This window comes from Schistocerca nitens, chromosome 6, assembly GCF_023898315.1.
Source record: "Schistocerca nitens isolate TAMUIC-IGC-003100 chromosome 6, iqSchNite1.1, whole genome shotgun sequence".
NCBI lineage: Eukaryota > Metazoa > Arthropoda > Insecta > Orthoptera > Acrididae > Schistocerca > Schistocerca nitens.
The window spans coordinates 311,734,892-311,762,754 of NC_064619.1; the positions used below are offsets into that span (position 1 = coordinate 311,734,892).

Sequence of the window (27,863 nt, forward strand, 5' to 3'; positions counted from 1 at the left end):
TCTCGTCTTGTTACACTCAACCTGCTCCTCTGGAACTTCATTTCACTAGCCTGTATTCTACTTTTGTCGCTTTTGTGCATTACCCATGTCTCACTTCCGTATGTCAATATGGGGACAAAGTATGTTCGGTATATAATTCCCTTGGATTTCTGTGGCACCTCCTTGCTCCAAATAAGCCCCCTAATGCATTTGTAGAACTGCCCTGCTTTTCTGCACCTTTCATTTATTTCCATTGCGTTTCCTCCCTTACTTTCAATCATGCTTCCCAGGTACTTGAAGTTCTCTACCACTTGTAGTTTTTCCCCTCCACAAGTTATATCCACATTTGGCCTATTCTTCTTCCTTGTTGTGACAATTATTTCACTTTTCTTTGCAGAGAAATGCATTCCATATTGTGCTGCCATTGCCTCCCATACATCTAACTGCTCTTGCACCTCCTTCTCGCAATTTCCCCATAACATCAGGTCATCGGCAAAAAGCACTGCTTTCATTTTATGATCTCCAATTGCATCTGATACTTGCTGTAGGATTTCATCCATAACAATAATAAACAATAAAGGCGAAAGTGCACTTCCCTGTCGCGGCCCATTTTCCAGCTTGAACCATGCAGTACGTTCCCTCCCCACTTTCACACAACTCTCACTTCCCTCATACATTTTTCTGACTTTTCGTGTTATCTCTTCATCTATCCCTTTTGCGTTCAGCACATCCCAGAGCTTGTCCCTACAGATACTGTCATACGCCTTCTCAATATCTAAAAAGGCCATGATTAAGTCCTTCCCGTACTCATAGTGCCTTTCCTGCAGTTGCCTTACCGCAAATATGAGGTCCGTTGTTGATCTTCCCGGTCTGAAACCGTACTGCTCCTCTTGCAGTCTACTTTCAATACTGCTTCTTATTCTCTTCTCCAGGATCTTTTCATAGATTTTTCCACAGTGGCATAGCAGGGTGATTCCTCTGTAGTTCTCACATCTCCTTTTATCCCCTTTCTTGAAGATCGGGACTATAATTCCTTTCTTCCAATCCTCAGGAATTCTGTTCTCCTTCCACACCACCCTCAGCACTCTATATAGCCACTGGGTTCCTACTACTCCTGCTGCTCGTATCATATCCACTGTTACTTCGTCCCAACCTGGTGCCTTGCCCCCTTTCATCCTCTTTATGGCTTCTTCCACTTCATTCCAAGTTAGATCATCAATTTCCCCACTAATATAATCGTCTGCTGCCTTAGGCTCTCCATCGCTGTTAGTTACCCGCTTGGTGGCATTCAACAGATCTTCAAAGTACTCCTTCCAAATCTTTTTGAGCTCATGCATTTCCTCCACAACTCTTCCATTATTATCCATGATCCTCAGGCACTCGCTTCTGTCGTTCCTCTTATTTCTTACCATGGTGTAAAGTACTTTTTTGTTCCCTTCACTGTCCTCTTCTAACATTCTTGTCCATTTTTCCATCCACTTCTTCTTCTCCGCCCTTACTATGGTCTGTGCTGCTTTCTTGCTTTCCTTATATTTTACCCTAGCTTCCTCTGTTCGGGTCTGGAACCATTCTCTGAAGGCTTTGTTCTTTCGAAGTACTGCCTCTTTACATATGTTGTTCCACCATGGGGTTTCCTTACTTCTCCTCTTTGTGCTAGTTCTTCCGCACACAGTCTCAGCTGCCTCAACTAGAGCCCTCTTAAAATCTCCCCATTCTTCTTCCACTGTTCTCTGATCTACCTTTGGCAGCTTCTTCCTGATCAGTGTCTGGTACTGGGTCCTCCGTTCATCCTCTTTCAGCGTCCATGTCTTCAACCTTTTCTCCTGTATATCTGTTGCCCTCCTATCTTTTTTCTCTCTCAGGGCGGCTACCAACAGCCGATGGTCACTGTCTAAGGCCTCAGATGGAATGACCTTAACATCTGTGAGGCTGCTCATCATCTGCCTATCCACTAGTACATAGTCTACTACTGAAGTTTGGGACCAGTCTCCACTGTACCAAGTTATTTTGTGGCTACTTCTCTTCTTGTACCAGGAATTTGTGATCGCCAGCCCATTCCTCTTGCAGAATTCCAGCAACAATTTTCCTTCTCTATTTCGGTTCCACCAGCCCTCTGGTCCCATTATCTCCTCGAACCCTTTCCTGTCTGTGCCGACATGTGCATTGAGGTCCCCTATTATAATCTGATTACCTCCATTTAGCTGCTTTTGCATGTCATCTTCAAATTCCTCCTTCTCCTTTTTTGTACACCCCACCTGTGGGGCATATGCTTGGATGATTTCACCACATGCAAACTATCACTCGCATTGTTTGCTTGTGTAACATCACAGAAAATACATAAGTAAATACTGCACTTCACAATGAGAATAAATTCTCAAAACATGTTTTGCTCAACATGAATAAAATACGTAACCGGCACTGTGTTTAAACTAAAACAATTTGAGCAACGCAAAGTGAATGACGGTGTCAACTAGCGCTCCAAGTGGCCATACGCCGAAACACACTAAATATGGTTCGACAAAGGTGTCACGATGATCATAACAATCACAAAAATGTATTTTCGCATTAGAGACAGTATGGAAATGGAAATGATATTTTCATTCGAATGAACCTAGTTAATCTAATCAGCCACCATGCCAAATAGAACTTGGCAGCGGTGGGAGATTTTTTTCCATCTTTTACATGTTTACTGGTTCAAATTTGCTGAGTAGAGTGCCCTGGTGTCAAGAAACTTAACCACATGTAAACACTGCTTGATGGCCAGCATCATGCCAGCGTCATTTTTTCTTAATTGCGGGAAAACTGTAAATATGTTGAAACAAAATGAGGTGAAAATTAACATTGTGGGCATTGGAAATATGATGGGACGCATAAATAAATGTCATAAACGGTGGGGAAACGTAAGCTGGGTTATACTGTATTTGGCAACACCTAACTCGACATATTCAAATATCCATTTGTTGAATCTTGTTACATAAACTCTGTTGTCTGCCTCCATATCAGTGTGACTCTCTCTCTCTCTCTCTCTCTCTCTCTCTCTCTCTCTCTCTCTCTCATCTTAAACCTGTGTTCTGGTGTCAGTTTTAAATGTTGATTCTTGTCTTCCATAGTCAGTGCCGTGACACTAGAATGGCAGAGTTTCTGGCTTTTTTAAATGGTGAAAACGGGTTATTTTAACCCTACATAAAATATTTTTATATTTTACTTCAACAAGTTCTTTACCTTCTTGCAAGCCATAGTAATGATTATTTAACATGATAGTTATTACATTACTAACTTATTTCAACAAAAAGTTTGTTACTAATTTGTCATTGCTCATGCTAATAAATTTTCTAAACTGTAGACTTTCATGTATTAACAATTTGTAGAACCTTCTAGACACATTTAGTAATCTATAGTCTGATTTAAAGTAGTTGCTGTGTGTTGTTTAACCTCCAAACTTGCAGCATTGTCATTTCAATTACAGTCTGAAAGCAGTCACCACAGCGCACCACTCTCTGCAGCAATAGAAAATCTCTTTAAAGGCTCTATCTCCCACAAAAATCAAGTTTAAGTACAGTGTAGGCTTCTGTAGTCTCTCTCGGCATGTCAAAAATCTTAGTTTTATTAGAGAAAGAGTTACATTAATTTTTTAAAAACATATTAGATTTTTCCCATTCGTAAACAGCTTTAAACTTACCACATCATATCTCAAAAACTAATGCTCTCACAGAAACACATTTTTTTCTCTCGTTGATTGCTAAAATATATCACTTGGCAACGAATCTTTTAAAATGTTCATACTCATTGTGTGTCCTATATACAGGGTTATTACAAATGATTGAAGCGATTTCACAGCTCTACAGTAACTTTATTATTTGAGATATTTTCACAATGCTTTGCACACACATACAAAAACTCAAAAAGTTTTTTTAGGCATTCACAAATGTTCGATATGTGCCCCTTTAGTGATTCAGCAGACATCAAGGTGATAATCAAGTTCCTCCCACACTCGGCGCAGCATGTCCCCATCAATGAGTTCAAAAGCATCGTTGATGCGAGCTCGCAGTTCTGGCACGTTTCTTGGTAGAGGAGGTTTAAACACTGAATCTTTCACATAACCCCACAGAAAGAAATCACATGGGGTTAAGTCGGGAGAGTGTGGAGGCCATGACATGAATTGCTGATCATGATCTCCACCATGACCGATCCATCGGTTTTCCAATCTCCTGTTTAAGAAATGCCGAACATCATGATGGAAGTGCGGTGGAGCACCATCCTGTTGAAAGATGAAGTCGGCGCTGTCAGTCTCCAGTTGTGGCATGAGCCAATTTTCCAGATACACGTGTCCTGTAACGTTTTTTTCGCAGAAGAAAAAGGGGCCGTAAACATTATACCGTGAGATTGCACAAAACACGTTAACTTTTGGTGAATTGCGAATTTGCTGCACGAATGCGTGAGGATTCTCTACCGCCCAGATTCGCACATTGTGTCTGTTCACTTCACCATTAAGAAAAAATGTTGCTTCATCACTGAAAACAAGTTTCACACTGAACGCATCCTCTTCCATGAGCTGTTGCAACCGTGCCGAAAATTCAAAGAAAAAACGTGACGGTGTAGGGCTAAAGAGAAAGGAAGTGGTTGACAATGACATGACCATGTGTCTCATGAATGGAGATATGAAGTGATAAAGTAGGAGCAAACATATGTTTTCATCGAGGCAGTGTAATAGGAATTTCATTTTTGTACTAAAGAAACTTTGAAATTTCTATGGTAAAGAAGCTGAAATTTAACAGTGATTGTTTGTAAAATTCTGAATGTATCTATTTATCCAGTATTCATATTTTTAAGGGAGATGAAACATAATTGCGATGACTGACTGGAATTCAATAGTAGAAAAAGGAAGAGCGAGAAAAAATTAGTTGGAGAGTATTCACTGGGCAAAAGGAAAGAATGATGAAGCTGTGTCATAGAATTTTGCACAGAGAACAAATTTAATATTTGCTAACACTTGGCTTAAGAATCTTGAAAGAAGGTTGTGAACGTGAAAGAGAGATAGAGACATTGAAATGTTTCAGATACATTGTGTAATGGTGGTTGTTGTTGTTGTTGTGGTGGTGGTGGTGGTGGTGGTGGTGGTCGTCGTCGTCGTCGTCTTCAGCCCAAAGATTAGTTTGATGCAACTCTCGATGCAGCTCTTGTGTAAGCCTATTTATTTCTGAATAACCACTGCAGCCCACATCCTCCAAATCTTCTTACTGTGTTAATTTTTTGGTCTTCTCTATTATTTCTACCCCCAACACTCCCTGCTGATAGTAAATTGGTGATCCCTTCATGTCTTGGAATGTGTCCTGTCAACCAGTCCCTTATTTTCGTAAAGCTGTGCCACAAATTTCTTGTATTTCTGATGCTGTTTAGTACCTCTTCATTAGTTACACGATTTACACATCTGATCTTGAGCATTATTCTGTAACACCACATTTCAAAAGCCTCCATTTTCTTCTTATTTATTGTCCTTGTTTCACTTCGATACATGGCTACACTTAGACAAATATCTTCAGAAAAGGCTTCCTAGCCCTGAAATCTATATTTGATGTTAACAAATTTTTCGTCTTCAGAAATGCTTTTCTTGCCATTGGCAGTTTATATTTTATACCCTCTCTACATTTTTGCCATCATCAGTTATTTTGTTGCCCAAATATAAAACTCACCTACTAATTTTAATGTCTCATTTCATGATCTAATGTCCTCAGCATCGCCTGATTTAATTTGCCTATATTCTATTATCCTCGTTTCTCCATTGTTGATGGTCATCTTATATCCTCCTTTCAAGACACTGTCCATTCTGTTCAACTGCTCTTCCAAGTCCTTTGCTGTCTCTGACAGAAAGTCATTGGCAAACCTCAAAGTTTTTACGTCCTCTCCCTGAATTTAATTCCTTCCCAATATTTTTTACTGCTTGATCAATGTACAGATTGAATAACAGTGGGAATAGGCTACAACCTTGTCTCACTCCCTTCTAAACCACTGCATTTTGACTCTTTATAAATGACGTCTGGTTTCGATCTTCCCCGACGTCGGCTTCTGTCAGTTTTTTCCATTCGTCATTTAGTATCTTGTTTGATTTATTAAACTGATAATTTGGTGATATTCACACCTGCCAGCATCTGCTTTGATTGTAACTGGAATTATTACACGCTTCTTGAAGTCTGAGGGTATTTCACCTATCTTATACATCTTACACACCAGGTTGAATACTTTTGTCATGGCTGATTCTACCAAGGCTATCAGTAGTTCTTACGGAACATTGTATATGCTGTGGGCCTTTTTTTTACTTAGGCCTTTCAGTGCTCTGTCATATTCTTCTTACAGTATCATACCTCTCATCTCATTTTCATCTACATCCTCTTCCCTTTCTGTAATGTTGCTTTTAAGTTCCTCTCCCTTGTATAGGCCCTCTATATACTACTTCCATCTTCCCAACTGGGTTTCCATCGGAGCTCTTGATATTCATACAAGTGGTTCTCTTTTCTCCAAAGGTCTCTTTAATTTTCCTGTAGGCAGTATCTATCTTACCCCTAGTGAGATAAGCCTCTAATCCTTACATTTGTCCTCTTGCCATCCCTGCTTAGCCATTTTGCACTTCCTGTCGCCTCATTTTTGAGACGTTTGTATTCCTTTTTGCCTGCTTCATTTACTGCATTTTTGTATTTTCTCCTTTCATCAATTACATTCAGTATTTCTTCTGTTACCCAAGGATTTCTACTAGCCCTCGTCTTTTTACCTACTTGATCCTCTGCTGCCTTCACTAGTTCATCCCTCAAAGCTACCCATTCTTCTTCTACTGTATTTCTTTCCCCCATTCCTGTCAATTGTTCCCTTATGCTCTCCCTGAAACTCTGTACAACCTCTGGTTCTTTCAGTTTATCCAGGTCCCATCTCCTTAAATTCCCACCTTTTTGCAGTTTCTTCAGTTTTAATCTACAGGTCATAACCAATAGATTGTGGTCAGAGTCCACATCTGCCCCTGGAAATGTCTTACAATTTAAAACCTGGTTCCTAAATCTCTGTCTTACCATTATATAATCTATCTGATACCTTTTAGTATCTTCAGGGTTCTTCCATGTATACAACCTTCTTTTATGATTCTTGAACCAAGTGTTAGCTATGATTAAGTTGTGCTCTGTGCAAAATTCTACCAGGCGGCTTCCTCTTTCATTTCTTAGCCCCAATCCATATTCACCTACTACGTTTCCTTCCCTCCCTTTTCCTACTACCGAATTCCAGTCACCAATGACTATTAAATTTTCGTCTCCCTTCACTATCTGAATAATTTCTTTTATTTCATCATACATTTCTTCAATTTCTTCGTCATCTGCAGAGCTAGTTGGCATATAAACTTGTACTACTGTAGTAGGCATGGACTTCGTGTCTATCTTGGCCACAATAATGCGTTCACTGTGCTGTTTGTAGTAGCTTACCCGCACTCCTATTTTTTTTATTCGTTATTAAACTGGCTCCTGCAATACCCCTATTTGATTTTGTATTTATAACCCTGTATTCGCCTGACCAAAAGTCTTGTTCCTCCTGCCAGCGAACTTCACTAATTCCTACTATATCTAACTTTAACCTATCTGTTTCCCATTTTTAAATTTTCTAACCTACCTACTTGATTAAGGGATCCGACATTCCACGCTCCGATCCGTAGAAAGCCAGTTTTCTTTCTCTTGATAATGATGTCCTCCTGAGTAGTCCCCACCTGGAGAGCCTAATGGGGGACTATTTTACCTCCGGAATGTTTTACCCAAGAGAATGCCATCATCTTTTAACCATACAGTAAAGCTGCATGCAAGTAGTTGATATAAGTGCAAATTTGTCACTTTTCAAACGTTCCGACCTTGTATTTTTTTTTTCCTCAAAAAACAAATATTTCATAACTTCTCGAAACCTGTTTCTGCTCATTGTGTCAGTGAAAAATGGGGCTCCCCACTTTTTCGACCACAACTCATCTACTTCAATACATTTGGCACCTAGTGCACCACAAACATATAATAAAGCAACAAATGCATCTAATTCTTCTAAATGCCAGCTCCAGGAATCATTTCCAAGAAGCCATTGTGCCTCTGCTTCTGTGCATTTCTTTATGTGTTTCAACATTGATTGATCAACTAAAAGGCGCCAGGCACTCAAAACATTATCATTTTGGACATGCCTCTTTGCTTGTGGAGTAGGTCCCCGTGTTTCTTTGAATATATTCTGTTGACCTATCCTACCTGGAGTAGTAACACCGAAGTCTGCTACCGTCCGGTCTGTGATCCCGTCCTTTCCCAGGAGTTTTGTGCCAGGTTCTGGAAGTGAACCCTCACTTCGTTCTCCTCTTCTACGTCGATTCTGTATTGATCCACTTACAAGAGGTGCAGTTCTTTTTTTACCCAGGGTAGGTCCTTATCTAGCATTGTTTGTATTACTGCTTGGTCCTGGTTCAGCAACTGCATGAGGAAAGAGACAATTAGAAAGCTACAACTCATTATAAAGATAACATACCACACAATAAAATAGCAGTAACAGAAGTAGCAGTAGAAGTGTCAGCTCTGTTATAATAGCGATCATGATTCATATGGTAACAATAATAATAACAACAACAACAACAACAACAATAATAATAATAATAATAATAATAATATAAGTGAATGTAAATTACCTTCATCTTCAGTCTCGGAGCTGTCACTATCCACATTAGTGACAGGTTGGTAATCTTCATCTGTAGAATCCTCCACAAGGTCCTCAACTTCAGGATCATACAAAAGTGTGACAATTTCTTCATCTGAAAGTGGCCTTGGCCGTGGTTTGTATCGCTGTGACATCTGAGCCATGTCTACTGCTCTGAGACCAGTACTCAAATAATTAGTCTTGTTTATGCGAAACCCAATAGCAAACAATAATGACATATTGCATTGTTGAGCTTTTAAATTCAAGCAATGCAAATAAACTTCAGTAACTAACATATTTAGTACATTGTTGACGAGTGCTAAGAATAAATCCAGGGAGTGACTCACAACAATCTTTAAATAATCTGTTTTCAAATATACATGTAATGTGGTCAAATTGACCACTCGGCAGTCCTAGTGTTAAACCTAGAAGAAAGATTTAAGAAGGGGAAATTTACATTTATAACATCTGTTTGAATAGAAAAAACTCATTGAAATTCTGATGTTATCTGGGAATGGAAGATTATCTATAACTTGTAAGAGGGGTGGTCACAAAATTCTAATCATCACCTTGAAACAATAAATTTATGTAAATAATTTTTTACCAATAATCAAAATTACTGGATGGAGCAGTATGCATGAGGGAAAGACAACCACTTGCCTATAGCTGGACTTTAGCTGTGCCAAAGGAATGTGTGTGTGAATTTCTGTGTGGTTGTTTGTGTCAAAGTATGTGCTATTGCTGAAAAAAGAGCTAATGGTCGAAAACTGGTGTGAATGCTGTTTTCTGTTATATATTACTGTGCTCTGTGCATCAGTCCATTCTAGATGAGTGGTTGCCTTTCCCTTGTGTTATGTCATTGTTCGTTTGTTTGTTTGCAGGTACATGTCTGCAGTCTCAGTACATATTGAAATTCCCACACTGAAGTACTGTGGCATGCTTGTAGAGGAACTAAATCAAAGTGGGGAAATGATTTGATAAAGTGGAATATCGTGTGACGATTCATTTTCTGCATATGATGGGGAACGACACCTTCATAGTACATGCTGAGTTGGTGGAAATGCATATTACACAGTGGTTAGGTGGTGCAGACACTCTTTCTGGTTAACCAAGTCTGAATGATGGAGAATGAAGTGGCAGCCCACCTGCCTGTGAAGAGGCCATGCTGCTTGAAGAGCAGCATGTCACAATTGAGGCAGTACGGAAAAGTTTTTACAAATCGGTCATGGATGAGTTTACAAGGTGTAGTACGACATTTTGGACATGACACAGGTCACCACGTGATATGTTCCACAACTACTTACACCAAGACCTGTTGAACCAAGGTAGCAGCAAAAATGTTGCATCTGTGTCACATCAGTTCAGATTAATTTATAATCACTATAAACAAATGCTTGGTGTGCCATTATGACCACGAGACAAAGGAACAAAGTAAACATGTGGATTCACATTTACTGAAAATGGGGAAGACCATCATTCAGCATGGTGATGCTGAATGTTTTTTTCGGATTTACATGGTGTAGAGATAAGAGATCATACTTTTGACGGACAAACCGTCACTGGAGTTTACTACCAAAATCAGCGGATGTGTTTCCTGGAGGTTGTCAGAACAAAGCATTGCAGGAAGCAATCGGAGGGGGGGGGGGGGGGGGGGGTTCCCTGTTCCAGGATAATGCCCCAGCTCCTTCTTCAAAGGGAATGGTTAATGCACACTGGTTCTTCTTTTGGCTATCAGATTTTGCCTCACCCTCCATATTCTCATAACATAGCACCCAGTGACTTATACTTCTTTCCTAAGATGAAGAAACAGTTGCTTGGTTGGTATTTCCAGAGTGATGACAGGATGGTTTTCAAGGTGGAAAGTTTCCTGGCAGCCAAAATGCAGATTCATTGTCCACCAAGACATTCATTGTTTGGAAAAAAAATGTTTCACATTTGTGGGTGAGTATGTAGAGAAGAACCAATGCCATCACCAAGTGTCAAGGTTGTAGCTTGATTTTTTTAAGTTGATAATTAAAACAGTATCACCAGCCCTATACAGAAACCTGACTGCAGTTCGAAGAGGTGGAGGACATGCATGATAAGCTGTAGCTGAGAAGGTAGTGAAACAGGGTTGCAGTGTAACCTAAGAAATTAAAGTTAAAGGAGGAAAAAATAAATAAATAAATAAATCAGGAAACGCCGAGAAAAGTTCTACACACACATATACAGGATGGAGAACACCAGACCAGGAAAGAAACTACTCGACATCATCACAAAGAGTTAATGCAGCACGGAGTGGCTGAAGCAGATCCAGAGGGACGTGCAACAGATAAACATAGAAAATCACGAAGACGGCGACGAGTGCCAGAGTAAAATTGTGAATGTGAAGTTTGGGCAAAGAACAATGCAACAACCTGGTAAAATGGGGACAGACAAATAGAAGAGAGAACATTGTGGGAGGATGAAGAGTTTCTGGAAGAGTTAGGGGGAAAACATAAATAAATAAAATCATGAATTCAATTTCAGTCACTCTCTCCTAAAGGGGAATAATCAATTGAATACATAAATATTAAATAAAAAACTTTGAGGTGTGCCGATAACATTGCAGTTCTGCCAAAGATGGTAAAGGACTTGGAAGACAAGTTGAATGAAATGGACAGTTCCCAGAATGAAATTTTCACTTTGCAGTGGAGTGTGCGCTGATATGAAACTTCCTGGAAGATTAAAACTATGTGCCGGCCCAAGACTCGAACTCAAGACCTTTGCATTTCGTGGGCCCGTGCTTACAGCAAGGACGAGGAGGTGAGGTACTGCCAGAATTAAAGCTGTGAGGACGGATCGTGAGTCGTGCTTGGGTAACTCCGATGGTAGAGCACTTGTCTGCAAAAGGCGAAGGTCCTGAGTTTGAGTGTCGGTCCAACACATAGTTTTAATCTGCCATGAAGAAATGGATACTGTCTCACAAGGAGAGGTCCCCCAGCAGTGGGATTGTCTTTTTTGAAACAATCTGTACGGCGCTGTCAGTTAGGGTCCAAAGAATCATACACTGCAGCCACTCTGCCTGGTGGTCCCTCGTCTGGGGGGAATCAGAATTTCTCATGATAGTGTATGGACTTAATAATAATATGTATTTACGAATTGTGTGTGTAGTGTAATGGTTAAGGTGCTGATCTCATAAGCAAAAGGTTGTGGGGGTTAAATCTTGTCAGGTATTTTGAAATTTTTTAGTTCTAAATCTTTATGGAAATAACTCTGATTACTATGTTTACACACATTTTTAATTTATATTTCTTTGTCACATCATTTTAGTCAACGTATTAACTTCCTCATTTACTCTTGTTTTTCCTTCGTGTCATTCTTTTCCACTTCGATTCTTTGTTTATTTGAATTTAAATATTTTTACTTATTCATCACGATGTTCAAACATTTGAAAATGGTGATCTGTGTGTGGGGAAAAAAAAAAAAAAAAAAAAAACAGTTTAAGTATTTTATATACAAAAACAAAGATGATGTGACCTACCAAACGAAAGTGCTGGGAGGTGAATAGACACACAAACAAAAACAAACATACACACAAAATTCAAGCTTTCGCAACCAACGGTTGCTTCGTCAGGAAAGAGGGAAGGAGAGGGGAAGATGAAAGGATGTGGGTTTTAAGGGAGAGTGTAAGGAGTCATTCCAATCCCGGGAGCGGAAAGACTTACCTTAGGGGGAAAAACGGACAGGTATACACTCGCGCGCGCGCGCGCGCACACACACACACACACACACACACACACACACACACACACACACACACACACATTTTTCCCACGTGGAATGTTTCCCTCTATTATATTCATAGTTTTAAGTATTTTGATTTATTCATCACGATGTTTAAACATTTGGAAATGGTGATCTGTTGGTAAAAAAACAAAAGATGAAATAATCTATTTATATGGACCATGCAATAGAGTCAGGAATGTATTTTTGTTACAAGATGTATATCATTTTGGAAAACAGTCATCATACAGACATTCAAAACATAAATTCTTATTGGAACTTAGACAAAATAAAAAGGACGATGGTTTAAACGGAAGCTGGAATATAAAAAAAATGAAATTCAAGCAAAATGAGAAATAGAAATAATGAATCATTAACATGAATGTAGATGATGAAAATGGAAGAAATTAAATTGATGTTAACACATAAAAATAATCAAAACCACATGGACAAAAATTGCAAGTGGGAAAAGATTGATAGGAAGAAAAAGAGAGAAAATTTGTATTTCATATGTTGACTAACACGACACGACAGAGGAATACGAAAGAAAATTACATTTAAACCAATTAATTGAATAAAAATGATGGTCAAAGTCATTTCCATAAAGATTTAAAAATAAAAAATTTCGAAATGCCTGACAAGATTTGAATCCACAGTCTTTTGCATGTGTCAGTACTGTAACCATTACACTATTCAACCAATCTGTACATTAATGCTATCTTTAGTAGTTATAGAGCATCAACAAAATTCTGAAAAAATTTTTTTTTCGTCAATCACCTGCAAACAAGGATCCACCAGGGTGAGAGGCTGCAGGCTGTGATTCCTTGGACGTACCGTTGTGTAGATTGTTTCAAAAAGTTTATCCCACCACTGGGGATGTCTCCTCATCAGAAAAATTAACATGAACAAAAACAGAAGTGGAGCATTATTTTATAGTCAAATTAAATGAATACTGAAGGAATTAGATTAGGAAATAAGACAGTAAAAGTAATGGAAGAGTTTTGCTATTTTGACAGGAAAATAACTAACAGTGGCAGAAATAAACAGTATATAAAATGCAAACTGGCAATAGCAGGAAAAGCATTTCTGAGAAGGTTAATTTGTTAACATTGAATATAAATGTAGGAAGTGGCAAGTTGCAGTTACTCTTGTGTGAGAAACTTCATAGCTTCTGCTTGTCAGAGTACAACTTAAATTTAGTTGTAGTGCCTTGTACTGCACTGCGTGCATTTTTGTAATTTCATTGCATTCCTTTAATGTGTAATTAGATAAATGGATTGTGTAACAGTCAGTAGTCCTGTAAAAATTAATATAATTTTATTAGTAGATTTACGTGTTAATGAAATTACTAGCAAACATTTGGATGTCTGTAACATTCTACTATCAAAAGATTGTTAATTTTTTTCCTTTGTCTTGATTCCAGAGCTGCCCACTAACAGTTTTCTGAACGACTGTACTTCTAATTCGCAGCCCAGTAAGACTGTTGTAATACAAGATGAACAATCTGTTGACAAAGGGTTCACAAGTTTCATTGGAAATTCATTGCCATTTGACATACAGGTATGTAAAAGAATAATTGATATGTGTTACATAATTTCTTGAGGTTTTTTCACATAAAGTTCTACCCCACTGTAACCGTTTGGTGTTGCAAGTAACTTAAGACAAGTGGTACAAAATAAAGTGGGTTAAAGTGAGATTTTACCACATTATTTGGGACCTACTGTAGTAAAGTTTAATGTGCATTGCAATTTCCAAATGGTGCAGTTTAGACATGTATTTTATAGTGTAAAGTTGTAATGATTGTGAAAATGAGTAAGGATTCAACTTTCGATTCAGATCTCTACCTGACCATCTTGATTCGGGTTTTGTTCAGCTCCTTAAATCATTTTGTACAAATCGTGAGATGGCACATTGAAGAAAGACAAGTGATTCTCTCCTTGTCTCATTGAGCTAATATCCTATCAATCCTAGTTATAGTATCATGTTAAACTACAGATGTGCTATATCCTATATGCTCATGAATTTACAAGCAATTTGTACTTCCAGACTGTGATAATGATGATGTAGGATTAGGACACCTAACATGAGAAAGACTTTGACATGATCGAGTCATCTGTAAAAAGATGTGGGATGTGATAAATGTTTTAGCCACACTCTCATTATGTAGAGAGTCTTTTACATCTGTAACTTACCAATCAGTTCCCAATAAAAAATGGAAAAATTATATTTAAATATGACAATTGCTTTTTGTTACAAAATAAAAAGCTTGCTGCCAAATAGAGGCAGACGTCAATTGTATAGATGGACAGATACCTTAGATAAGCAAGAAAAAGAGATTATAAGAGTGGTTCATAAATAGCAAAGAAAATGGGAAGAAAGTAAAAAGGAAACATTCAGCTGTTGAAGAGATTCGCAAAAAAATTGGGCTAAGTTGATTGGATCAGTAGAATTCATAGAGCTGAGACATGTCAAAAGTATGAAATAGAAAGAAGAGAGATTTCTTTGAAAACTATAGTCCGATCCATGAACGATGGCGGTTCGCACATTCAAGGCGAGGATTGCATTATTATTGTCGATTTCAAGTAACAGTTGTGGTATTGAAATGCACGTGCTTTCTGCTTGAAGAAAATTATGTCTCGCTTGCTTATGCAGAGTGTGTCACTTACCACCATCATCAGTGATGACAACTCGCAACAAATGGAATAAAAATGCACTACTATGATAACTTATAATGCTCGCATAAACTATGGCATTCAGGTGAGAGTGCTCAGGACACTACTGAATTCTCGTTGGGTTTCAGAGAATGTGTGACGTAGATGCACAGAAAAAGCCTAAACTCAACTGCCATCATACATGACTCCAACTATAGAAGTTGGGTGTCATCTGGAATGACCTGCTGTCTTTTTGAACAGTGAAAGATGGTTGTCAACCGAAATGATGACTGGTTGGATTTAGATGTATTAAGAAACATAATGCAGGCAGAAATTAAGTGTTGTATTATGATAAAGATTTGGCAACTGAATTCTCACAGAAGTGGTTTTAGGTTTTGGTAAGATAGTGGAAAATGTTACTGTGCGGTATTGTTGTAATACGTCTGGAAGTTTTGCATAAAAATTATTGGAATGCCTTATGTGTTGGGACTCAGAATGAGAGCTGTGGTGGAAAGAAACTTTACCTTTTATTGATGACTAAGCAGTTGAGTTATCATTTGAATCTTCTGTAAAAAGGTCTTTGTTTAATACGACATCCTTGACTTGGTCATTGTTTAGGTGAGCTGCAAGAAATTTGTGCAAGTGGTTGAGGTGGGGAAAAAGACAGGAGTTGGCAGAATACACCCTTGAAAACAGTTGAATATATTTTACACAGTTACAAATTTGTTGTTTAACATACTACTTCAGTTGTTGGTAACAGTCAGAGAAAAATTAGTTCAACAATTATAGAAAACAGCTTCACAATTTGTAGCCCCAGTACTCCAGAATACGAAATCCTAGCCAGAGCTAGTACAGATGATAATATAAGTATGGAATTACAAGATAGCCACCAAAAAGAATATTAATTGGAAGGTGAACATTGTGTATAGCATAAATGCTGAACAAGTTGTTGGCAGGGACAAGAAAAAAACATTTTATTATATTGCTGATTTTGGTGTTACTTCTTGCCAATTTCAATATTTTTTAATTTTTTTTGGCACAGTTTAATGGTTTTTGTCATATTTGGTGTTGTTTTTTGCTAAACGTTATGTTTTTTGCAAATTTTGTGTTATTTTTGGCCAAATTTTGTGTTAATTTTTTTGCCAAATTTGGTGCTATTTTGTGCTAAATATAACGTTGTTTTCACTTGCAATTTTGATTGACATCTTATTTTTGAAGTACTGTGTATACTTCCTTTTTGTTTTAGTTTATTGTTTTACAGGTTTATATTGAAAACTGTTGACTGGAATACTGTCTTTCAAATTCTGAAAGTGGCAGGGGTGAAATACAGGGAGCAAAAGGTTATTTACAATTTGTGCAGAAACCAGATGGCAGTTATAAGAGTTGAGGTGCACAAAAGTGAAGCAGTAGTTGAGAAGGGAGTGAGAGAGGGTTTAGCCTACCCCGATGTTATTTAATCTGTATGTTGAGCAAGCAGTAAAGGAAACAAAAGAAAAATTTGGAATAGGAATTAAAATTCATTGAGAAGAAATAAACACTTTGAGGTTTGCCAGTAGCATTGTAATTCTATCAGAGACAACAAAGGACTTGGAAGAGCAATTGAACGGGATGGACAGGGTCTTGAAAGAAGGATATAAGATGAACATCAACAAAAGCAAAGCAAGGGTAATGGAATGTAATTGAATTAAATCAGGTGATGCTGAGGGAATTAGAGTAAGAAATGAGACACTTAAAGTAGTAGATGAGTTTTGCTATTTGGGCAGCAAACTAACTGATGATGGTCGAAGTAGAGGTGATATAAAATGAAGACCACAAAAACAACCTTGAAAACAGAAATATACCTGTGTTAATTACATTATATTTATTGACATCACTATCACATTTTTTTCAGTATTGAGGAAAATATAAGGAATTTAGGTTAAACGTATAAAAATTAAAGATGATGTGACTTACCAAACGAAAGTGCTGGCAGGTTGATAGACACACAAACATACACACAAAATTCAAGCTTTCGCATGTGACTTACTGAACGAAAGTGCTGGTAGGTCGATAGAAACACAAACAAACACAAACATACACACGAAATTCAAGCTTTCGCAACAAACGGTTGCTTCATCAGGAAAGAGGGAAGGAGAGGGAAAGACGAAAGGATGTGGGTTTTAAGGGAGAGGGTAAGGAGTCATTCCAATCCCGGGAGCGGAAAGACTTACCTTAGGGGGAAAAAAGGACAGGTATACACTCACACGCACACACATATCCATCCGCACATACACAGACACAAGCAGACATTTGTAAAGGCAAAGAGTTTTGGGCAGAGATGTCAGTCGAGGCGGAAGTGCAGAGGCAAAGATGTTGTTGAAAGACAGGTGAGGTATGAGCGGCGGCAAATTGAAATTAGCGGAGATTGAGGCCTGACGGATAACGAGAAGAGAGGATATACTAAAGGGCAAGTTCCCATCTCCGGGGTTCTGACAGGTTGGTGTTAGTGGGAAGTATCCAGATAACCCGGACGGTGTAACACTGTGCCAAGATGTGCTGGCCGTGCACCAAGGCATGTTTAGCCACAGGGTGATCCTCATTACCGACAAACACTGTCTGCCTGTGTCCATTCATGCGAATGGACAGTTTGTTGCTGGTCATTCCCACATAGAAAGCTTCACAGTGTAGGCAGGTCAGTTGGTAAATCACGTGGGTGCTTTCACACGTGGCTCTGCCTTTGATCGTGTACACCTTCTGGGTTACAGGACTGGAGTAGGTGGTGGTGGGAGGGTGCATGGGACAGGTTTTACACCGGGGTCGGTTACAAGGGTAGGAGCCAGAGGGTAGGGAAGGTGGTTTGGGGATTTCGTAGGGATGAACTAACAGATTACGAAGGTTAGGTGGTTGGCGGAAAGACACTCTTGGTGGAGTGGGGAGGATTTCATGAAGGATGGATCTCATTTCAGGGCAGGATTTGAGGAAGTCGTATCCCTGCTGGAGAGCCACATTCAGAGTCTGATCCAGTCCCGGAAAGTGTCCTGTCACAAGTGGGGCATTTTTGGGGTTCTTCTGTGGGAGGTTCTGGGTTTGAGGAGATGAGGAAGTGGCTCTGGTTATTTGCTTCTGTACCAGGTTGGGAGGGTAGTTGCGGGATGCGAAAGCTGTTTTCAGGTTGTTGGTGTAATGGTTCAGGGATTCTGGACTGGAGCAGATTCATTTGCCACGAAGACCTAGGCTGTAGGGAAGGGACCGTTTGATGTGGAATGGGTGGCAGCTGTCATAATGGAGGTACTGTTGCTTGTTGGTGGGTTTGATGTGGACGGACGTGTGAAGCTGGCCATTGGACAGGTGGAGGTCAACGTCAAGGAAAGTGGCATGGGATTTGGAGTAGGACCAGGTGAATCTGATGAAACCAAAGGAGTTGAGGTTGGATAGGAAATTCTGGAGTTCTTCTTCACTGTGAGTCCAGATCATGAAGATGTCATCAAGAAATCTGTACCAAACTTTGGGTTGGCAGGCCTGGGTAACCAAGAAGGCTTCCTCTAAGCAACCCATGAATAGGTTGGCGTACAAGGGGGCCATCCTGGTGTGGCGTACGAGGGGGCCATCCTGGTGCCCATGGCTGTTCCCTTTAATTGTTGGTATGTCTGGCCTTTGAAAGTGAAGAAGTTGTGGGTCAGGATGAAGCTGGCTAAGGTAATGAGGAAAGAGGTTTTTGGTAGGGTGGCAGGTGATCGGCGTGAAAGGAAGTGCTCCATCGCAGCGAGGCCCTGGACGTGCGGAATATTTGTGTATAAGGAAGTGGCATCAATGGTTACAAGGATGGTTTTCGGGGGTAACAAACTGGGTAGGGATTCCAGGCATTCGAGAAAGTGGTTGGTGTCTTTGATGAAGGATGGGAGACTGCATGTAATGGGTTGAAGGTGTTGATCTACGTAGGCAGAGATACGTTCTGTGGGGGCTTGGTAGCCAGCTACAATGGGACGGCCGGGATGATTGGGTTTGTGAATTTTAGGAAGAAGGTAGAAGGTAGGGGTGCAGGGTGTTGGTGGGGCCAGGAGGTTGATGGAGTCAGGTGAAAGGTTTTGTGGGGGGCCTAAGGTTCTGAGGATTCCTTGAAGCTCCGCCTGGACATCAGGAATGGGATTACCTTAGCAAACTTTGTATGTAGTGTTGTCTGAAAGCTGACGCAGTCCCTCAGCCACATACTCCCGACGATCAAGTACCACGGTTGTGGAACCCTTGTCCGCCGGAAGAATGACGATGGATCGGTCAGCCTTCAGATCACGGATAGCCTGGGCTTCAGCAGTGGTGATGTTGGGAGTAGGATTAAGGTTTTTTAAGAAGGATTGAGAGGCAAGGCTGGAAGTCAGAAATTCCTGGAAAGTTTGGAGAGGGTGATTTTGAGGAAGAGGGGGTGGGTCCCGCTGTGACGGAGGACGGAACTGTTCCAGGCAGGCTTCAATGGTTGGGGAGGGGGAGCAACCAGAATATTTGAATACTAAAGACAAATTGACTTCTCAACACACAACTGATATTTGACAGTGTCTAGACTACCTGACAATTGCTGTTCAATTAAATTATGAATGGGTTTATGGGTTCCTTTAGGAATATCTAATCTCTGAGATCTACTATTTCACATGTACATAACAGACTATTTGTTCATCATTATTATGCTACGCTTCAAGCATGAACCTTGAGCTGTTACCACAGACTTGAAATTGATTACGGCCATGAGAATTGTTATCTAGTTTGAAAGCACAATCCAGGTGTCTTCCAGTGTTTCCTTTACCTCAGCCTGAATTATTTGTCCCTTCATATTCATTAAAAACTTGGTGGTTTCATCACAGTTCCATTTCTCACATTAATGAAGCAATTTAAAATGGAAAAGAAGTAACAGTTTTATTCTGTGATGTTACATTTCTCGATATTTTTGTGGAATAAATAAATAAAAGATCACATTGTGGAGAGATCTGTAATGCAGTGTATCAGTTAAACTGCATATTTTCGCAGGATGTTAAGTGTAAATACAAAATCCACCAAATATTGCACTGTTAATTCATAAGCACATAAATCAGTATGGGTCCTACGCTCTTTGCTTACATCAGCCAGTCACAGCACAGGATATGCGATTTCAGCCAATATGTTTCTGGTGGGAAAATGGAACATTTCAACATTTTATTTTATATTTCGTGTGTGACATTTTGTTGACTGCATTATCTGTAACTTATCCCAGGATCCAGGTTATGTTATGAGTTGATAAAACCAATGAACTTGATTCTATAAGAGGCTGTCGTACTACTTGTGCAACGTAATTTAAATTCTTTGGAGTATAGTTATGTGAAGACACTGATATTTGCGTACTGCTGAGTATCCTGTTCTGTGATTGGCTGCTGGGAGCAAATGAACATATTTGCAAGGCTAATGTGATGTATTTGGGGGTTTTCATATTTATTCTTGTATCCTACGAAGTTTAATTAAGGCACTGCATTGAAGACATCTCAAAAACACCTCATAGATTGTGCAAAAGTGCTGTAAAATGTGAGGGAGGTGACTGCAAGTGATACAGAAATAGTGTTTGTTTTAAATAGGTATTTTCATTGGATGTCATATCTAGGGCCATAGTTCTTTACACAGGAAATTACATGCCATTTTAAGATCATACTTGAAGATCATACTTAAACCACAGCCTTGAGGGAAAAGTCCAAATGCAAATTTAGCTTCAATAACCGCCATTTAACAATATTAGTAAACTACTGCTTTCAAACGTATCACATTATTACAATGGAATATAGAATATGATAAAAGTTACATTACATAACTGAACGCTTTCTGTGTGTAGTTGAAATGAAGAATGAACTGACAATGGAATGGTCCAATCCGACAACTTGAAACCTGTCCTGAAATTTTCCACGCAGGAAGAATTCACCAAAAGAAATGAACTGTCAGAATTTTAGCTGCTAAGGTGCACTGCACGAATTTAAAAAGAAAAGTTAAAGTTATTTATTTTTCTGCATCAAGAACCACTTATAACAGCAGTTTGTACAGCCCTTTCTGCCTTGCTCACAAACAACGAATAAGCAGATGTAGCCATGGCAAAAGAACATACCGCTGTATAGCAAGCAGACTAAAGTGCACACATGCAAATTTTAAGCAGTTAAACTATACCAAAAGTGTCTGCAGTCATTAATTTTTTGAACAACTTGCAGTTCATATCAACAGCTAAACTTTTGCATATGTAATTGTTACGCAAGTGAGTACCAGAGGAAAGAAAACAAAGTGAATATATGATGTTACATTACAGATGACTTCCATCAGTTGGGACTTTAAACTTTATTGACGTTAAATATTTTATAATAATTCAAGTTGCGCCATTGTTAAAATTTTCAATAATGTATATTTTACCAATGAAACAGCACTTTGTTTATTCCCTGTAGTCGTCACAAAAATACGAAGTGTTACTGCATGCAGAAAACAAACATTTTCCTTACACCAGGCACATCAGTTAACTAAAAAATAAATGCATTCAATTATTTCACAGTCATTACTAGTTGTATTTAGACAGAAGTGGAATGGAATAAGGAATGGTCGTGGGTGTTGTTCTGCATATTGTGCTGCGTAACATTTTCCTTACATCAGGCACAACTGTTAACAGAAAAATCAATGCACTCAGGTACTTCAGAGTCATTACTTGTTTTATTTAGACAGAACTGGAATGGAGTAACAAGTGGTCATGAGCACTCTGCATATTGTGCTGCATGCCAGGCATACTTAATCAAATTCATAAAATGTACTGATACAAACTGACAATGCAGAAATAATTTGAAGTTTAAGAATACAGTTCAGCTGGTAAACTTGAAATGACAAAGAGCTATTGGAAATTATTTTGTTTGACAACTTTCTGAAAATTGCTTTACACTGCTGAAATATTTTTTATTGAGAGGCTTATCAAACTATTAGTCCTGGGTGGAAACCCAATTATATTAACGGTTTTTTATTGTCCTCCTAAAGACAGAGCAGTTGTTATGTTCAGGCCAAGAGTCCAACAACAGCACTGAATTATTTTCTGCAAATAGTGGTAATACGTTTCACATGTAACACTGAAAATTATTCTCTCCTATTTTTCCAGGTTTTGCTATGTCGATTACAATATTTTTGCAATTGAATAGTCCTGTGTTAATTTTGGCCCTAACTTGGCTTGATGTTTCTAAAGACAGGCAAAAACCACTGATGAATGTCACTGGCAGTGCTGTATACACATGTGTCGGCATTCATCGAATGCACAAGTGACTCTCTCATCACTCGAAACGATAAAGTGTGGGTTGCATACTGCTCTTGCACAAAACCTGTCTAATTGGCTTTGTACAAAAAATTTTAGAGGATAACAAGAAGCTCCGCCTTCATGTAGTGTACAAATTTCTTTGTACTATTACACTTTAATGACAGCTCCTGTACACATTTGCTTGAGGTAAACTTCATAATCTTGCTACACCCTTTTCTGTATAATTTCATGAGTATGTTTAACCATGTCAAAGAATGCTGTTTATCTCACTTGCAATAAAGAGTCCCAGTTTTGTAGACCTCCGTCAGTAAACGTGCATTGACTGTCACAAGCAGTTCTAAATCTTTTGAATGGTTTTTCTTTCCTGCTTTTGTGAGCTTCATTTTGGCACATATTTTGTTCTTTGTGTAAATCTTTATTCCATTTCACAGTTCATATTCTGATTTTAAGAAACAAAACTGGCCTTGCGCACTGCTTAAGTTAAAGCATTTTTCCCTCCTTTGGTTAACCAAAAAATCCACTGCTTTTTCTGTGTCACTGAAAGCTATTACTGTACATGTTGTCTTCGGGCTTGGAATGTACTCTCTCTTTGTTCTCTATTTTAGTTAGCACGACAATTGAGTTTGGACCACAATTCATGGAATCGTCTGAGTTATTTCCTCTTCCTTTTAATGTTACCACAATTTCTAATGAAATGTTGACATCTTTTGAATGAACATCCACAAAATTAACTAATAAGTAATACACATGTAAGTCTTCAGGAGAGGTAGGTGATTTTTATTGTGTACCACATTCTTCACATTTCATCTTTGCAAGGTTGTGGATTCCACATTACTAGGAAACAATGCAGCCTGCACAAAGACAGTGCTGTTAGAAAGCATATATGACAAAATCACAAAGAAAATTAATTCAGCTTTATCTCCATTGTGCGTTAGGGCACATTTGTATTACTATTACAAACTGCTAGTTGTAGCATAATTAGTAGTGGAGAAATTTTTGCCGTTAAACAGCTTCCAGTCATCGGCATACAGTATGATAAAATTTTGACACATTTCCAGTAGGTATGAGATATGATTAGATTTAGCAATACTGCAAAGGCTGTTGCTAATTATTATTGATGTTGAATGAATTGCAGATTCAAGCAAATGGAAACTGTGAACAATTCTGTCAGAGAAACTATCAGCAGAAACTGAAATTCACTATGATCGCATTATGCCATATTATCTGTTTACCAGTGTGCTGTCTACCGAAGATATGTGCCTGCCATGCTGTGCAGGGTTATATATTTCTCCAGCCACCTAGAGAGCTACTAATTTGGCAATAGTCAACATTAAAAAAATACTTTCAGTTCATCTTGGCAGCTACAATTTTGATGTTATGTTTCTTTTTGTGTATTCTTTCCATATAAAAAAATTTCAGGGCAGGTTTTGACACAATACACTGGACAGTTTCTTCGTGTGCCACACAAATGTAAAATACCTGTGATGTTATTTTTAGCCAAACCTTAAATCTGATTATCACTTTTATTTGTGAAGGTAATGATATTTTCTTCATAAAAACAAAGCCCCATTTTGTTGGAGAAGTGAGAATGGATCCTGCATATGAAAATGCCATGCTTTCACGTAGTTACGCAGGTAATAGAAATCTGAAAACAAAAACAAAGTTCCAGTTATCAAAGTGTATTGGTAGTACCACAGTGTGATTTTGTGATCAATCATATTTGATACTGTTGATTACATGTGTGCATAGATCAGTTGATAATGTATTAGCAAAGTTTTGCACATTAATACCATGATAGAGCTTTAGGAGACTCATTTCGTTACATCACAAGAGTTTGATGTTATGAACTGTACATTTTCTGTGTATGTTGGAGACCAAGTGGTACAATAATGACATGTTGGAAGCTGTGAATGCCAAAGTCTAATCACACAGTGAGAGTGGTTCTGCTAGCATGCTATACAGTATTGATCCTTAACTACTGAATAAAGTCATGGCTAACCATTTTCTAGTACGTGTATGGGGCGGGGGCTGCTGCTTTCATAATATGGAGGTACTCCTATGATCCGTGTATGGATCTGCAAGTATGATTCTATTAGGTTGGGGCATAAGATCCTAGCATTTTTGTTTTGCATCTTGATATTCCGGTTGTTATAGGTTTATTTATCAATTATTATTTTTTATTTGTAGGTATTCAAAAACAGTCACAAGTTGCACTTTATATTTTTTATTATGACTGATTTTGCTCTTCAAATGAATAAGAGCATCATCAGAATGAACAGTTTAAAGTTGGCTGACAGCATTAAAGATTGCATTTACAGTTGGCTGACAGTTCTAAAGATTAATTTGGCTGCACTGTAGCACCTAGACTGTATATTCCGATGATGATCTTGTTCATTTGAAGAGCAAAACCAGTCATAATGAAAAATACAAAGTGCAACGTGTGGCTGTTTTCGAAAACTTATATTAACAGTCACTCCCCCTGCAGACAATCCCTGCTCTGTTTTATTTGTAGTTCACTGTTGCTTTTTGAGTTCACATATTATCATTTTGTCATTTGGAGGTAGTGAGTAGAGCTGTGGACACTAGGAAACGGGAGTGCCAAGTTGATAAATTAAAGAATTTCTGGCATATTTTTCTGTTTGAGTGCAATAGAGGGCTGACAGCAGCGGCGACACCAGAAACATTTGTGCCACATTTGGGGATAATGCTATAAGACAGACCACAGCAAGAAAATGGTTTGATGAAGATCATTTAAACAAATTGATCCATTATGATCCACATCATTGTACTCAAAAAATAAGCAAATGTGATGAACTGTGATCATTTCACCAATATGCTACATTTGCAGTCAATGAGGAAGGTTCCGAAATCAAGTATATAGTTATCACATGCACTAAGCCAAAATCCGCTGGTGGCCTTATGTGCATATCTGCTTGCTCATCATCAGTGGCTTGTGAACGACACCGACCATTCCTATACTGTATCATTACTGGTGATGGTAAATGGTGTCCTTACGCTACATAAGGAAAAAAAGGAATGATTGAGCCCAAATGAAGCAGCAATTCCCCGTAAAAAGAAATGTGCATGTTCACAAAAGATAATATAATGCGTCTGGTGGAACAGTGACAGTGTAGTATACTATGAATTGCTTCCTTGAGGCGTAACCATCACTGCTGACATTTTTTGTCCAAGATGTCTTGCATATGCAGTCCAAGAACAATGACCGGAAAGACTGCACGAAGTGATGCTACTCCATGATAATGCCTGCTTGCATTCTGCTAGACTGACAAAAAGCCCGTCACAGGAGAGGTGGGTTGAGAAGTCATTCCACACTCACCTTATTCACTTGGTCTTGCACCCTCGTATTTTCACCTTTTCCATTCTCTGTCAAACAATTTTCAAGGAACTTCCTTTCCAGATGAAAATGCAGTCAGAACATGGCTCGTTGAGTTCTTCGCCTCAAAACCAAGTGATTTCTACATCACGGAATCAGAAAGTTTCCCCGGTGTTGGCAGACTGTTGTGAATAGTGAAGGATAAAATATTATTGATGATCAAAAACTCAGTTATGTGTATCTTTTGTGTTTATTAAACTTGTGGAGAAATGCTTCGAACTTATGCATCAGCTTTGTATATCCTGCAGGTGTGAGCCTTCAGTAGATCAATACTAGCAACTTCATTGTTTTTCCACTTCTCTAGTGCATCATCTTCATTAGAAAATAAAAACCATCATGAACTTTTGTAATGTAAATTTTTCAACATATGCTGTTTGCTGTTTTCTCATTTCTACTTCTTCAGAGTGGTTTTTTGTGCATATGGCAATCGAAGACGACAGTGCTTTTTGATATGCATGTGATCAAATAGTGATCCCATAGAATAGTCTAAGTTTGGATTAGCTGCATTGTAGCGTGGAAAGCAAGTATTAGTTGAGCATGAAACTGCTCGAAGCTGAAGGAATTCTGTAAACATCTATCAATGAAGTATAAAGGATAATTGTGACATATTGTGGATGCCAAAAATCAGTTCATCAGGAACTTTGTGAATGGTGGTAAAGAAAGTAGCCACCATTAGGCAGTCTCTCTTCTGAATCATCTTATTTAAATGTAACTACCCCTGTATCTTTTTAGAAAAATTTCTTCTCCGAGGCAAGTCGTGATGCAGTACTTTCGTCATCATCACCAGAAACTCCACTTGAAGAGGTACCAATTATTCCTGGTCTTTCTTCTGGAAAAAGGGAAGATGAGGTATGGGAAGCTGCTTCAGAATTTTTGTGTCTAAAATAACATAAAATAAAATAAAAAAATAAATCGTTAGTCTTTCGCAATAGTGATACTTTTCACGTTATTGGTTGATCTTCTTTGCATGCTTATCTCAATTCCTTCTTTATCTTTCTTTCTTTACTTTTTTAAGTGAATAGGAGTTTTTTTTGTATCATGCAATTGGTACATTTGTTTCTAAGATAAATTTTTATTTATTTTTGAAGCACTCCCATCATTCATTTGTTGATGAGTCTTATGACCAAAATACTGTTCTACCCAGTGTATTTAATTGTTATTATATGTGGAAGTACGACCTTGAGAAAAGGCGAGGAGTGTCCTTGTTCAGCTGGTGGTGGATTGTTCAATTGTTGTTCTTTTTATGAGGTTTTGTCACATTATTTTGTTGCTGTATTATGCATGTAATATGACTGGGCATTGGTGTTCATACATTTTGCTTTTATTTGTTGTGTTAAATGATGTAATTTGTTGTTTTGCAGCATCTCTTTGTTGTTGTCTTTTCTTCCTGTAATTTATTTTTCTCTTGTCTTTTAATTTTGCTTTTCCACACATGTTGCATTATTATGTCCAGCTCACTTGTTGACGGTACCTATTACGGCATTACGTCATGATTTAGGTTAAAAATGATTAAAGCCTCATTTTTCTGCTGTGTTCCATATTTGTCATAATACTGGTGTTAGTGTTTTGTACCACAAGATTTAATTTTTAGCATTTTACTTGTACACAGACATCAGTGAATACCTCAAATAACTGATAAAAGGTGGAGGAAGTGTGAGAAAAAGTGTCAGGCTTTTGTAAATGTATGTAGTGAGGACTTGTTACCTTTTTCCTTTTTCATTTCTGCTATTTAGAAAATGATGTAGCACATAGATAATGAATTTTAAATTTTAAGAGCCAAGTCTGAATTGCAATCCATCTATTCTGATGTAAGATTTTCACTGTATCTTGAAATCACTGTGTGCAAATGTTCTTTGTATGATGGCACAAATAAAGTCTTCCTCCACACGTCCCAAATTGAGCTATTGCTTCATCTCTAACAACACTGCTGTTTATGGAAATTTTTTTCTTATTACCATCTCTTTTCTGTGATCTGTAGACTGACTCTTTAATTATTAAAATGGATGGGGTATGCTGCAGTTCTTAGAATAATTAGGCCTATGTATTAATTTCATTATTAAGAGATTTCTCAGTTATTTATTGCAAATAGAAGAAACTATCAGTTTACTGGGGTAAAAAGTCCTATTCAAAGTCAGAATTCTGAAAT

General features: G+C 38.3%; 1 protein-coding gene across 3 annotated transcripts in view; it reads left to right on the forward strand.

Annotated features, from left to right (window-relative positions):
- The window catches only part of LOC126262770 (uncharacterized), a 152,980-nt gene that overhangs the window by 105,238 nt on the left and 19,879 nt on the right, over nucleotides 1–27,863 (forward strand). For 2 of the 3 annotated variants that reach the window (XM_049959583.1, XM_049959584.1), the window contains exons 7-8: nucleotides 13,835–13,971; nucleotides 26,450–26,566. In XM_049959583.1, the coding sequence (XP_049815540.1) occupies nucleotides 13,835–13,971; nucleotides 26,450–26,566 (254 nt within the window). The remainder of the gene's footprint in view (nucleotides 1–13,834; nucleotides 13,972–26,449; nucleotides 26,567–27,863) is intronic. The other variant, XM_049959585.1, reaches the window with a different exon arrangement.